Source organism: Acinonyx jubatus, chromosome B4 (genome assembly GCF_027475565.1).
Source record: "Acinonyx jubatus isolate Ajub_Pintada_27869175 chromosome B4, VMU_Ajub_asm_v1.0, whole genome shotgun sequence".
Lineage (NCBI taxonomy): Eukaryota > Metazoa > Chordata > Mammalia > Carnivora > Felidae > Acinonyx > Acinonyx jubatus.
The window spans coordinates 132,809,732-132,822,949 of NC_069387.1; the positions used below are offsets into that span (position 1 = coordinate 132,809,732).

At 54.8% G+C, this 13,218-nt stretch overlaps 1 protein-coding gene across 2 annotated transcripts in view; it reads right to left on the reverse strand.

Moving 5' to 3' along the window:
* TCF20 (transcription factor 20) overlaps positions 1–11,528 on the reverse strand; it is a 110,177-nt gene extending 98,649 nt beyond the window's left edge. The window contains exon 1 of one of the 2 annotated variants that reach the window (XM_027070589.2): positions 4,058–4,371. Coding sequence is in view for 1 of the 2 variants with exons in the window: in XM_053226873.1 (XP_053082848.1) it covers positions 11,514–11,519 (6 nt within the window). In the remaining variant the exon portion in view is untranslated. Of the gene's footprint in view, positions 1–4,057; positions 4,372–11,513 lie in introns of those variants that run through there. The other variant, XM_053226873.1, reaches the window with a different exon arrangement.
* Positions 11,529–13,218: the final 1,690 nt, after the last annotated feature.

Genomic DNA, 13,218 nt, shown 5'->3' on the forward strand with positions numbered 1-13,218 from the left:
CACTAAGGTGCCTTGAATACAAGCACCCATGAGGAAGAGTGCTTAAGGCATATGGGGGACTGTCTTTTGTAACTGTATCTTTTGAGTCCCATCTGGTCAAACAGAGCGGTCACCACATAGTATGATTCCTGTGCGGTAGCACAGACCGGAAAAGAGACAGCCCCTTACCTGTGATATCATTCTTTGAGCTGATACAAGAAGTTTCCAGCTCAAGACAGAATGGCAGAATTGGGAATGAAAGAGAGACTTTTTTTTTTAATGTTTGAGAAAGAGAGTGCGAGAGGGGGAGGTACAGCAAAAGAGGGGGACAGAGGATCTGAAGCGGGCTCTGAACTGACAGCAGCCAACCAGACACAGGGCTAGAACTCACGAACCATGAGATCATGACCGGAGCCGAAGTCAGACGTTCAACCGAGTCACCCAGGTGCCCAGAAAAAGAAATTTTTTACATTCTATCTCAGGTACACTAATAAAATTGACTAGGTATAGGAAAAGTGAAAGTTTACAAAACTCCCAGGGGGTCACTAAACCAGAGTCTGGTTTGGTGGCATGGTTGCAAAAATCATGCTTTCCACTACTCTGCCCAAGCTCAGATTTCCATTTTGTTATAACTTAAAAAAATAAATAAATAAAAAATAAATAGGGGTACCTGGGTGTCTCAGTCAACTGAGCATCTGACTTCAGCTCAGGTCGTGATCTTGTGGTTCGTGGGTTTGAGCCCCACGTTGGGCTCGCTGCTGTCAGCCTGTCAGCACTTGAGCCTGCTCTGGATCCTCTGTCCCCCTCTCTCTCTGCCCCTCCCCTGCTTGTGCTCTCTCGTGCTCTCTCTCAAAAAATAAATAAAACATTAAACAAACAAACAAAAGAATGGGCAAGGCATGAAGTATGGATTCCAAGGCCAATCCACCACCAGCTGATCTGTGCCTTGAGCAGGCAAGGAGCTGTAACAGATCTAGTAAAGGCTTTGGAGCCAAGGGGAGGACAGTCACATCCACTCTCTGACCCTCACTAGCCGTGACCTCTCAGGAAAAAAGAGAGCTCATTTACTTCTCAGGTCTGCTGGGTAGATTTTTACAAGACAAGTTGAAATACCTTGGACAGAACCTAGCACACTGGATTTAAAAAAACAACAAAAAAGCCCACTCAAATGTTAGCATCCTTTCCTATCCATATGAAGAGCAAGCTACACTCACCAGAAGTCCAAGTTTAATTTCTTGGTCTAGATAGACATGATTTCAATTCCATTCCATTCCATTTCATGAAATTAAAAAAAAAAAAAGTATACCATTAAAAGGTTACGGAACCTAAAACCCATGTCTCCTAACATCCTGCTCCCTTGGCAACCTTCTCTCTCTCTCTCTCTCTCTCTCTCTCTCTCTCTCTCACACACACACAAATTAACTCTACAGAGTAAGAATTTTATAATAATCTTTTCCTTGTTAAGTGTAAGTTATAATGCAGAAGTAAACACATGTGAGTATGAAAACTACTTATAACTTAAGTAGCCAGGATTTGTAAAATCCCACACCAAACACAAGGTCATATTTCAAATACCAACACAAAATAAATTATTTATTTTGAGAAACTCCAAATAATCTGTGTAGCCACATAAAAGTGTCTGCCTATTGTGTGACAGGTCTGGTGTTAACACACGAGAAAAATTCTACCAGTCCATCTCCAGAGTCAACATTAGGAGCACACCTCCGAATGCTGAGAAGACCCTTCGTGAATCTGTACAGACTGAATAAAAAAGTGACCGAGGACATATTACACCACATTAGGCACATGTCCTTCCAGCATCACAGTACCAGAAATTTAAGACCAACAAGGCCAAGGCTGAGGATGGTCTAGAAGGGCTAAGTAGTCAAAAGCATGGCCTAAGGCTCTCACACACCATAAAATCAGTGAAACTAATTGGGGTTCTGCAGCATCTGAGAGGAAGCATCCGGCTACCATTAAGGAATAAATTGGGGATGCAAATAATTAGTGCACCCCGAGGTGACAGTTAATCCCACGAGCACGCCATCTCACAGGAGGTATTAGGGAATTCCTCTTTATCCCTACTCGGAGGGTACTGAGGTTGGAAATTTCAAAAATTAGCCAAATGCCAAACATCCCATCAAAGAATTTCAAGTAAGGTCCCTCCACAATCCCCTGCAGAAACAGATCCTGGAATTCCTTCGAGCCAACCAACTTACACAGCCCCAAACACACCTGCATTCTCTACACTTCCAAGTAGTCAAACTTTCTCTGAAATCTTTCTCCTGATAACTTCTCTTTGCACAAAGACAAAAAAACATAAGGCATCTTCAGCACAGACTATAATACGACACACTTTGAGAAGCACAGAACAGAATCTGAGGTTTGAAGAAAAATTATCATTGCAACCAAGTTTTATGCTCTGTTGCAGAAGGAAGAGGCTGGAAACGAAAAAGTGGGACAGGATCTTGAAGGCCAGGTAAGAAACGTCCTGCATTTCTCAAGAAGGCTGCCTGTGACTTAAACAAAAGCACAAGATAGGAAACCAAAAACAAACCAAGAGGAAAAAAAAAAAAAACAACAACAATAAATAAAACCCTACCCAAAACCACTGTAGTGTTTGACCTGGAAGGGAGTCCTCATTTAACAGATAAGGAAATTGAAGGCTTGAGAGGATAGGTAACTCGGCCAGGGTTACAGGGTATTTGGGAGCAAAGCTAGAAGGAGATTCCTGGTCTCCCAGGTCGGACTTCTGAGCAGCTTCTTATTCCACCATGTAAGACGTTCCGCTGCCACCCTAAGTAAGATGTTTTATGAAAGTCTTCACTGAGGCTGTTAACATAAGGGTCCAATTATTATTCAAAGATCTGCCTGTTAGATAATAGCTCGAAAATTCCATCCATTTTACAGCAGTTACCAGAGTCATCTAATCTTGGAGGGGGAGAAAAAGCAAAGAGGAAAAGGGCGGGGGGGGGGGGGGGGGGGGAGTCCTAACGCTGATCTGTCCCCTAAGGGCAAACTCAAGGGACGCTTACAGACAGGCAGACAGCGCTAGCATCCACAACCACGAAAACAGACAATAATCCCCACCCACAGGCCCAGGAAAACGGCCGCTCCTCGGCACCCCTCCCCACCCCCAACACACTAAATTCCACTCCCATCCCGGCGCAGGGGGGACATTCCACCTCCTGCCGCTGCCAGAGCGAGCTGGGCCGGATGGACCACTCTCCTTCCACCACCACTCCCCCGCCCCAAAAGAGACGAGGAGCTGCAGCCTCAGGCCCCCAAACGGGCGCTCGCTCGCACCCGGGACTACCGGATCAAACACCGGCCCCGCTCACCGCGGCGGGGGAGGCGGACAAAACCCCACGCAGGAAGTGTGTCCCGCGCTCCGCTCCCCGCCAACCCCCCCGCGCCGGGACCTTGCGCCCCGCCAGCCGGTACCTGTCCTCCGCCCCCAACAGGCGAGAAGCTGCTGCGTCCACATGGCTTCAGGTGTTCACATGGCAATAAACGGGCCCCCGTCCCTCCCGCGGCAGGGCGCGCTCCGACTCCCGGTGCCGCTCCCGTCCCAAGCCCAGCCCTCGCCCGCCGGCCTCGCCCCCAGCCGCCACCGAGAGGCGAGCGCCGCGGGACGCCGGGGGCTGCCAGGGGTCTCGGGGTGGGCGGCGCTGACCCCGCGAACCCCTGGGCGCCGCCCGCTCACACCCGCCGCCTTTGCACCCGAGGCCGCGACGGGCAGGTACCTTCCCGCGACACCCTCAGGCTACGACTGGTGCCCAAGCCCTGCCGGACTCTCAGGCCAGACCGAGACCCCTCAGCGCCCAGATGCCAGGCCGGGCCCCTGCCCCTCCGCACCCCAAGGCCAGGCCAGGCCAGGCCGCTCCTCGGTCGGGCCAGGCAGGGACATTCCCCTCAGCACCCGGTGCCCTGGCCTCGGAGTCGAGGGGGCTCAGCACTCCCAGGTCGGCCGGGCCAGGACCTCTGCCCCCAGCCCCCGAGGCCGGACACCCCGGCCTGGCCCCAGCCCCTCAGCCCTGCCCCCTGCCCCTCCCCCTCAGGCCCGGGCGGCGGTTACCTGCGGGAGCCCCCCGCCCGGTCCCTCGGCCTCGGCCGGGGGCGGGAGGGGAGGGAGCGGCGGCGGCGGCGGGCGGCGCTGCGCGAGGTGGGGGTGGGGGAGCCTCCGCCGCCTCCAGCTCGGGCGCCCGGGCCGGCGGCGGGGCGGGCCGGGGCCGTGGCCCCTCGAGCCTCGCTCCGGCCCGCGCGCTCGCTCCCCGGTCAGGCACGCCTCAGGGCGGGCTCCCCCGGCGGAGGCCGCGGCCGCCTCGCAGGGGCCGAAAGCGGCTCGGCTCCGGGTTTTTTCTCTCCATTCTCCCAACACACAGGAAATAACAGAGCGTCAGGTGACGGCGTGCGGCCAATGGGGAGGCTCTGGGCCGCGGCGCGCGGGCGGGCGGGAGGGCGCGCGGCGGGGCGGTGCGCGCGGCGGGGGCGGGGCGGCAGGGGGCGGGGCCGGCGGGTGCGCGCGTGCCCACCCGCGTGCGGCGGCGCCGAGGCCTGCGCGCGTGGGGCCGGGGCCACGGAGACCCCAGCCTGGCGGCTGAGGTCACGCGGGGTCCCCCGAGGCAGCAGCCCGGCGCCGCGCGTGTAGCTCGCCGCTCGCACAGTGCCATCTTGGCCGGCGGCTCCGGGCCGTCCGGGGAGTGGCCGCGAGCCAACTTTCTGGGGAGTTGGTGGCCCGGAATCTCTCCCTGGGATTTCTGGAGTTCCCTAGAGCCTCCAACGCCTGAATCGCGCCTTTGGCATCCGAGGGAGCCCGCGGGCAAGGGCCTGGTCTCCTCCGGGCAACCTGCTTAGTGGGGCCGGGCACGGGGGCAGCTCCTGACCGCCAAGCGCCCTCGGCCCCGGCAGGCCTGGTTCACTTGCCTCCTCCGCCCCTTAGCGCCGCGTGCCCTTGGATGAATGACTTAGGCTCTCTGGATAACAGATAACTTCCTCAGTTTCCTCCGCAAAAAAAGCGAGGCGCTGGGAGGCCCACCAACCTCGCATGTAAAATACATACTCACCGAGTGCCAGTTCCCCTTCGCCTGTGGCGGCATTAAAACGCTGCAACGCCTGGCTGGCTGGACCCAGGGTCCAGAATTAATTTGGAGATAAGGTGGAGGATTTGCGGTGCCAAGGCCTCAGGCCGTTCCCAGTCTTCCTTTACAAACCTCATGTATGTTTTATGGAGCAAAGCAACGGCTTGGCTTTTTTTTTTTTTTTTTTTTTTCTTAAAGAAAATCTCAGTTGTAGAACCACCACTGAGATGTTTGTTTGTTCCCTGTGACCCACCGCTATCAAAAGAGAGGCGGCCAGTGGGGGTGAGATGTGTTTAGAGTGTTTGTGATCTTACTTCTGACTCACCCAGAGACCTGGCCAAATTCTCTTCTCACTCTGGGCCTCAGTTTCCCATTGGTATAATCAGAAGGAGGAGAGTTTGAACTAGATGTCCCTTATGTTGGCTGAAATTGCTGATTCTAAATTAAGCCCCCATCTGCCCTAGATGTTAGGGGAGTATGTGGCTTCCTTTCCTGAAGCAACCCAACTTGAAAGTAAATTGGAATTGGAAGAGCGCTTTGGGCAGCAGGTGGAGGCTGATAGGAACCAGGTGTGGCCTGGGACCCAGATTTCAGTATATCTGAGGTGCAAAGCTCCCCTGGGCCTGGACCTACCCTTTCACCTCTAGCCTCACCTAGCCAGAAATGTAAAACGTTTTGCCTTGCCTTGGGCCACCCAAGGAGGGTCCCCGGCTGCAGCAACACCTGCCCCCCCAGTGAAGGGATCAGAGACAGGGCTTCAGTTGGTTCTGGCACCCCTAGGAGGATGTGGTCGGGGAAGGCAGTGATTTCTCCTGGCTTCTGTCCAGTTTCACAAAGTGGGGGCTGGCTCCGATGTGGGTCAGGGCTATTCTTGGAGACTTGATTCCCCAACACCTCCTGCATGCCACGCGGGGTGTCCGGCTCTTCTGGGACAGAGCTGAAGAGGCTGCTAGGCCCTGCCCTCTGGCTGTTCCATTGTTCTGCGAGTTTCATTTTGAAATTCTTTGGCACTAAGACTTACTTAGAAGACAAGTGCTGGCTTCTGCTTGGGTCAGGGCTGCAGAGGGAAAGGATGGGGGGACTCCCAGCACAGACCCATGTTTTCTGGACAACGTGGAAGGACGCAGGGGAGCTTTCTAAACACTGGGTGTTGGGGCACCCTCAGTTTCTTGAGAGAACTCATGAAGGGAAGCCCTTTTCCTTAGTCTCCTGCCCCATCACTCCTTCCTTCCCTTCCCCTCTTCCTCAGTTCACTCAGGTGCCAGACCAGGGGACTAAAACATGAATGTATGGTGATGAAGGGTGCAGAGAGCCTCATTCAGAAGGGAGGGAATGCAGATAGAGGACCTGAGTCCAGGATCTTGTTTGCTCCTGCCTCGAGTCCCATCCTGGGACGGACTCTCTAGCCCCCTCCCCACCCCCTTGGACCCTGCCAGAACACTGCCCAGCCAACCTCCACCTGGAAACTTCCCCAGTCCTAGGGCCAGGCCAGCCAGGACCTCTTCACCCCTGGTGGCCTGTCACTTTTTCTTTTAGAACCATTTGGAAAAAGAACGTGCGGGCATTATGGCCCACAGACACATAAGGGTTATTGCTCTTGGGCTGCGTGGCCTTAGACAAGCCACTTCACCTCTCTGCGCTCTGGTTTCCTCAGCTGTAAAATGGGGATAGTATGACCTCACTTATAAGGTATCATGGGAACCTAAAGAGATCTGCGTAAAGAAGTCAGTACAGGGCGCCTGGGTGGCTCAGTCGGTTAAGCATCCAACTCTTGGTTTTGGCTCAGGTCATGATCTCACGGTTTCTTGGGTTTGAGGCCCGCACCGGGCTCTGTGCTGACAGCGTGGAGCCTGCTTGGGATTCTGCCTCCCATTCTCTCTGCCCTTCCCCCACTCGCCCTGCCTCTGTCTGTCTCAAAATAAATAAACTTAAAAAGAGAGAGAGAGACAATTCAGTACAATACCAGGCACATATTAACTACAGTTCTATGATATGGCCACAGTATGACACATGAGCAGACTGAGGCTCAGAAAGGGCAAGTGACTGCCCCAGACCCCACAGTGGCCGGAGCCCAATAACTGGGGATCTCCTCTTTGATCACGTTAGAGTACGTCTATTGTTCTCTCCTGTCTCATCTAGAGAATCCTGTTTTTCCTACCACTTTAAGGAAAGGACAGTAGATCGTTTTTGTTTTTTTTTTTTCTCTTCTCTCCTAGTCTACTCAAAAAATACTTATTGAACTGAATCAGTGGTTTCAATTCCAGAAGCAAAATTAATCCTTTACCTCCTCCTCCAGCGCAGAGATGGCTTTTGGAAACCCTGTGTCACTCCCTTTATTACAAACTCTTCTGCCCTCCTCCAGGCGCCTGGGCCACTCCGGGATTACAAATGGAGCCTTCTGCCTCTAGGTCACTGATTCCGCTACCATCTGTCAGCACGGATTGATTGAGGAGACTGGCCTGCTCGGCAGATCAGTGACTTGTGCGAAGTGAGCCGGGTGTCAGTGCCTTCAGCGGCAGGCGGATGGCCTTTCCCTCCCTCTCTGGCTCTGAGGCACACGTGTGACCACCCTCACCTTTATCCTTCACCGGTCCCCAGCTCTCCTTCCTCTCTGGAGGTCCCTCCTGCTAACTCTAGCACACCAAGTGGGAAGCCTGGAATGCCGGCTCACGGACCTCCAGGAGACAGCAGTTTGCAAAAGCCTCGGGTTAACAGAGTGAGAAACCCCCCACAGCGTCCTGCAAGGGGGAGGGGGGGCGGTCCCAAGCCAGGCACAAAACAGCAGGAGTGGACAGATCCTTTGTGGACATGCCTTCATTGCACACAGAGCAGTTGGCTGTGTGCTAGGCTGTTAAGTCCTGATGGAGGGAGGGAGGGGCTCAGACAGAGCAAGTCCTTCTGGGACAAGGGCAGGGCAGGCTCTAAGGCTAAGGGGATAGGAAAAGCTCCAAACGGGCCCAGGGCATACGAACACACATCAATGTGTGCGCGGCCACCTGCTGTTCCCAGGAGGGCCTTGCCCGGCGCAGACACAAGGGAAGGAGCAAGGAGGATGCAGAGGTGGGCGAGGGTGGATTCCTACAGGGCCTTGGCATGAATTTGTTTCACAGGGTCTCACGGTGACTGACCTCTGCTTAGGAGGTGCACTCCTCAATCCTCCCCTCCACCCCAGCCCTCCACGATCAAAGCTGTGGCCCCCTCCTCAGCTCCCACTGGTCGCGTGGTGCCGTTTGTGACTGTAGCCATCTCTCCCACAGGGCTGTGCGTATCTGCAGGGCAGGGACAGCCTATGCAGGGCAGGGCACCATATCCATAAAAATGGTAACGATAATCACAGCCCAGAGGGACCCAAGCTTACTGGGAACAGGCACTGTGAGTTCAGGTTGGTATTGTTATCACCACCATTACAGAGAGGGCCAGAGAGATTCACTGGTCCCAAGTCACATAGCTTGGAAGAGGCCGAGCTGGGATAGGAACCCAGGTCTTTAGAGGCTGCACTCTTAACCACCAAGCTTCCCAGCATTTGAAAAACACTGGACGGGTGCAGACTCAGTCGTAGAGTCCCAAAGTCTACAGGCGGACAGGGAAAGAGATGTGAAAGGGTCTACCGGGTCAGCACCAGTCTTTCCCCATAGTGACACGCCAAAGCCCCGGAGACGGGACAGTCTGCAGGCGATGGGCTCCCAGACCCCACACCCAGAAGATCGCGGCCCTCCCAAGTAGCAGCTGCTGTGCAGCAACTCCCTCCTCCCACAGGTGAGCAGAGAGAAAACACCGGAGGAGACACAGCTGTGCCACTGGAGGCCCCCTGCAGCCGGGCCACAGGGGAGATCATCCCTCCCACTTGGCACTTCTTTCCCTAGTGGCTCCGCTCTCCCTGGGCAGCCCCTGGCATGACAGCCTAGCACAGGTCACTGAACTAGGTAGGGGCCCAGCCTGGTCTCAACAACGTACGTCCTTCAGTAAACCATCCAATGGCTCAGAATCTCCATCTCCCCCTCTGGAAATCGGAATGGGTGGGAGGAGGGGCTGAGTGGTCTGCCTGCCTCCGGGGAGTTGGGTCCCTTTACCTGGGCAACCCCATTCACTCCTCCAAACAGCCTTATGAGGCAGGGACTGTTATCTTCATTGTACAGAGCAGGAAATGGACACGCAGAGATGCTAAGAGATTTGCCTGCGGTCACACAGCTAGCAAGCGACAGAGCTGGAATCTGAACTCAGCCTTCTGCCTCCCCTGAGTCACTTCCAGCACCACAAAGAGTTAAAGCAAGATGAAATGATCTAGCAACGGTAGTGACACAAGTGTTCTAAGCACTGCACCTGCATTAACTTGCTTAACCCTTACAACAGCCCTACGGTGTGGATACTGTCACCTTGTTTGGCAGATGAGGAAACTGAGGCACACAGCAGCTAGGAAGGGGCAGGGCTGGAATCAACGCAGGCAGGTTGGGCCGCAGAGCCCCTGCAATCGCTTTATCACATGGTGACAATAGGGAGGTTCCTTTCTGTTGGGATTATTTCTGCTTGAAAAGCTCAAGACTTTTAGCCTCATCACTGCTGGGCTCCACAGGAAGGCAGTGCCACATGCTGAGGCATGCTGGGAAAGGACTTTGTTCCATCCTGTTTTGTTGACATGCTCTTCATTTTAAGCCTGAAGCCCAAGCTTGCTGCAAAGAATTCAAACTGCGGAGAAAAACGCAGCCATGATACGGCCACGACTTCCTGAGCCCCCAGTGTTTGCTGTGCTTGGGGTTCTATGTGTGTCCTCACGTTTAACCTTCACCATGCCCGAACAGCCCCCACCTCACAGCTGAAGAAACTGAAGCCCAGAGTTGCTAACAAGATGCCCAAAGGCACACAGCCTCCAAGCGGAAGATCTGGGACTTGAGAGTCCTGGCTCTTCTGACCACGTGGGCTGTGCCCCCATGGGAGCAAGGAGGTGCTGTCTTGTTTGCTGGGCTTTGACAGAAATGCTTCTATTCATCTTCTGGCACAGGCCAGTCCCCTCCGTGTCACAATCCCTTGGCCACTGGGAAGGCACCAGGACACAGGTGTAGGGAGACATAGCTAGGTGCTGCCTTCTGGGTTGGGGAAGCTGAGAAAACGCGGACATGGATGCACCCCTACCCTGCCCCGTCTCCATCTCTCCCTCCAGTGACTCGGGAATGACTGGCCTGCAACCAGGAGGATTGTCTTCTGGAAGCAGTGATGTCGTGTGAGGTTCCCTGTCTCTGCCCTGCGCTCCCTGCTGGCTCTGGAGGACGAGGGACAAGGCACGTGTGTGGTTCCGGAGAAACGGAAAACAGCAGTCGATGGTTTCTCCCAACTGCCAACGGTCCTTTTGACTGTAGCCTCTGTTCCCGGCCCCCCCCTGCCCCGTCCCCATCCCTGCAGCAGACTCATTACAGTGACCCAAAGCCAGCTTCGACCCTCCTGCCCCTGGCTCAAAAAGTTTTCAAAGGGTCCCAAGTGGCTTCAGAATCCTAGTCGATTCTCATTCACCTCGAACGCAGAGCCCTTGTTTGGCCCCAGCTCCCTTCTCCAACCCTCCCTCTCACATGTCCCGTTCTGCCTCTTTGCTAAACCAAGTGAGTTGTGTTCCTGCCACGTGCCTCTCTGCTGCCCAAAGCAGGAAGCCCTTCCTTCTTGCCTAGAGACCGAAAGTACGACCTCTTTCAAGACTCACTCAAGGGCCACCACCTCCACGGAGCCTTACCTTAATACTCATCAGAAATTCCCCCCAGAAACATTCACTGAGTCCAAGGGCCCTTGTTGTCACGGGGCTGAGTCCCACCATGGGGCCACTAGAGAGAACGAGTCAACACATAAACAATCCTTTGGTAACGGTGAGGTACCCGTTAGTAAGAACGCATGGCAGGTGCACAGAGGGTGTATAATGGGACCCTGGGCATTGGGGATCCAGGGTATTTGAGGTGAGACCTGAAAGATAAGAAGGAGCCATAGGCTGAGGCTGGAAGTGCGGTCCAGGCAGCAGGCACAGCACAGGCAAAGGTCTTGAGGCAGGAGGGAGCAAGTGGATGTGCAGGAAGGGGAAAAAGGCCAATGCAATTTAAGCGAAACGAGAAAGCTAGAGCTGCAGCTGGAAGAAGACTGTGCCGGCCACAAGAGGCACGGGGACTTTATCCCAAGGCAAGAGGGGGAGCCACTGAAACATTCCGAACAGAGGAAACAGTCAATATTTCATTTATAAATGATCCTGCCAAGGGCCCCGTGGATGTGCATCTTCTGAAAAATGCATACTTCTGCGTCCGGCCACCCCTGAACCCCAGGGCATCCGGTCAGGTGCGTATGGAGTCTTCAAATCCTTCCTCCCGGACTGAGCTCTCGAGGGTAGGGCAGACCTCTGGTTATCCCGCACTCATCCCCAGCACATGCAACTGCTCCAAAAACATTTGTGGAACAAACTAACAACAGACAGAACAAAACACTTACCAGCATTTCCCCTGGAAGGGGCCAGGCTGCCTGAGGGGCCTTCCACGTTCTCTGGAAATCACAAAATTCAAGGGGTTTAGTGAGGCCACTACTCAGGGAGCCCTTGAGAGCAGGGCCAGCATCCCACTGATGTCGGTCGGCATCCAGCATGCATGGCATGGCTCAGGCATCTGCCCATGACCGTCTCACGAAATGACCAGAAACAGAACCGAAAGATCTCGACGGCCGTAGGGTGCTTTTGAGCTTACAAACTACATTTCACAGGAGCAGTCTCACAGGGGGTCAACCCTCTCCGGGAGGGTATATGGTTATTGCCCCCTTATACAGATGAGGAAACTGAGGCCCAGGAAAGGAAGGGACCCTGGCAAATTGTGCCAAGGCCGAGTCTAGAACCTGACAACAATCAGGCTACTTATGGCCCCATGGGGGTAAGAAAGCTCTCCAGAAATTTCTTTTAAATGTGTTTCAAAATGACATATTTCATCAGGATGTCTGTCACGCCAGCAGTGGGAGCCAACACACCAATTCTCGCAGGCCGCTCCGACTACACGTCAGATCCACACACTCAGCCCCAGGCCCTGAGGCTGGCAGCTTAGCCCAGAGCACAGGAGGGGCCTGTGTGATGAATCCTTGGCTCCCCGGGCTTGGTGCTGGCACAGAGCAGGTGCTCAGCAAACTGAGCGTCTGAGGGGCATCTGCACTGGTTTGAGGGGATAACAATAGAGAACATTCCTACAGCTCTCCTATGGGCACCGAGCTGAGTTACTGCATTAACTCAGGTCACCCTCACAGAGTATGACAATTATCCCCATTTACAGGTAAGGAAACTCGAGGCTCAAAGCAATAAATAATTAGCCTGCGATCACACAGCCAGGGAGTGACACAGCCAGGATCTGAACCCACGCAGAGCCCTTAACGCCATGCCCTGAGTGGAGGTGGGCAGGACAGGAGGATGTGCATTCCTCAAGGGCTGGGACCATGTGGGGCGCCCCTCCCCCGCACCTGGGATGACCATTAGTCCCATCCCCATAGATCCTGTGTGGGCAAGAAATGACAAGCTGACAGGTACCTGCCTTGTCACAGGCTTCTTTGTCTCTCCAATCTCTCTCCCCTAGTGGTCTCTGGGCTCCCTTTACCTGTCCTGCCTCGTCCGGGCTCCCTGCATTATAATCCGCCTCGGCTCCTTTTTGATAGTAGGCGTGATGTAAAAAGAAAGGGGAAGCGGAAGACAATGCAGCCTTGGGCAAGCTCCCTAAGCTCTTGGAGCCTCAGCTTTTCCACCTGCAGAACGGGGTCATGACATCGCCTGCCACGGAGGGCTGTCCACACGGTGCTCAATCAATGACCTTGCACCTGAGGGCTGTTTCCACCACTCTGGCCTCAGGTGCCCCCTGAGGTGAAACTGCTGGTCCAGGGAGCGAGCAGGCTCGGGTAGTAAGGTGCCCTCCAGCACCCAGCACCCAGCAAAGAGCACAGTGGAACAAGGGGTGAGCCGACGGTCCGACTCCAGAGCTCCCACCGAGGAGACAGTGTCGATGAACCCCTTGGGTGTTCCCTGGCAGCTCAGCCGCGCACAGCCAGGTGTGGGCCAGATGTGGTTTCCCAGCCCCGTATGCTCACACTCCGGGGGCATCCCCCCAACACAGCACACGTCGCATGGTGTCGGGGCCTGCCCCGCCGGATGTTCTCAGCCCCCTACCCCAGG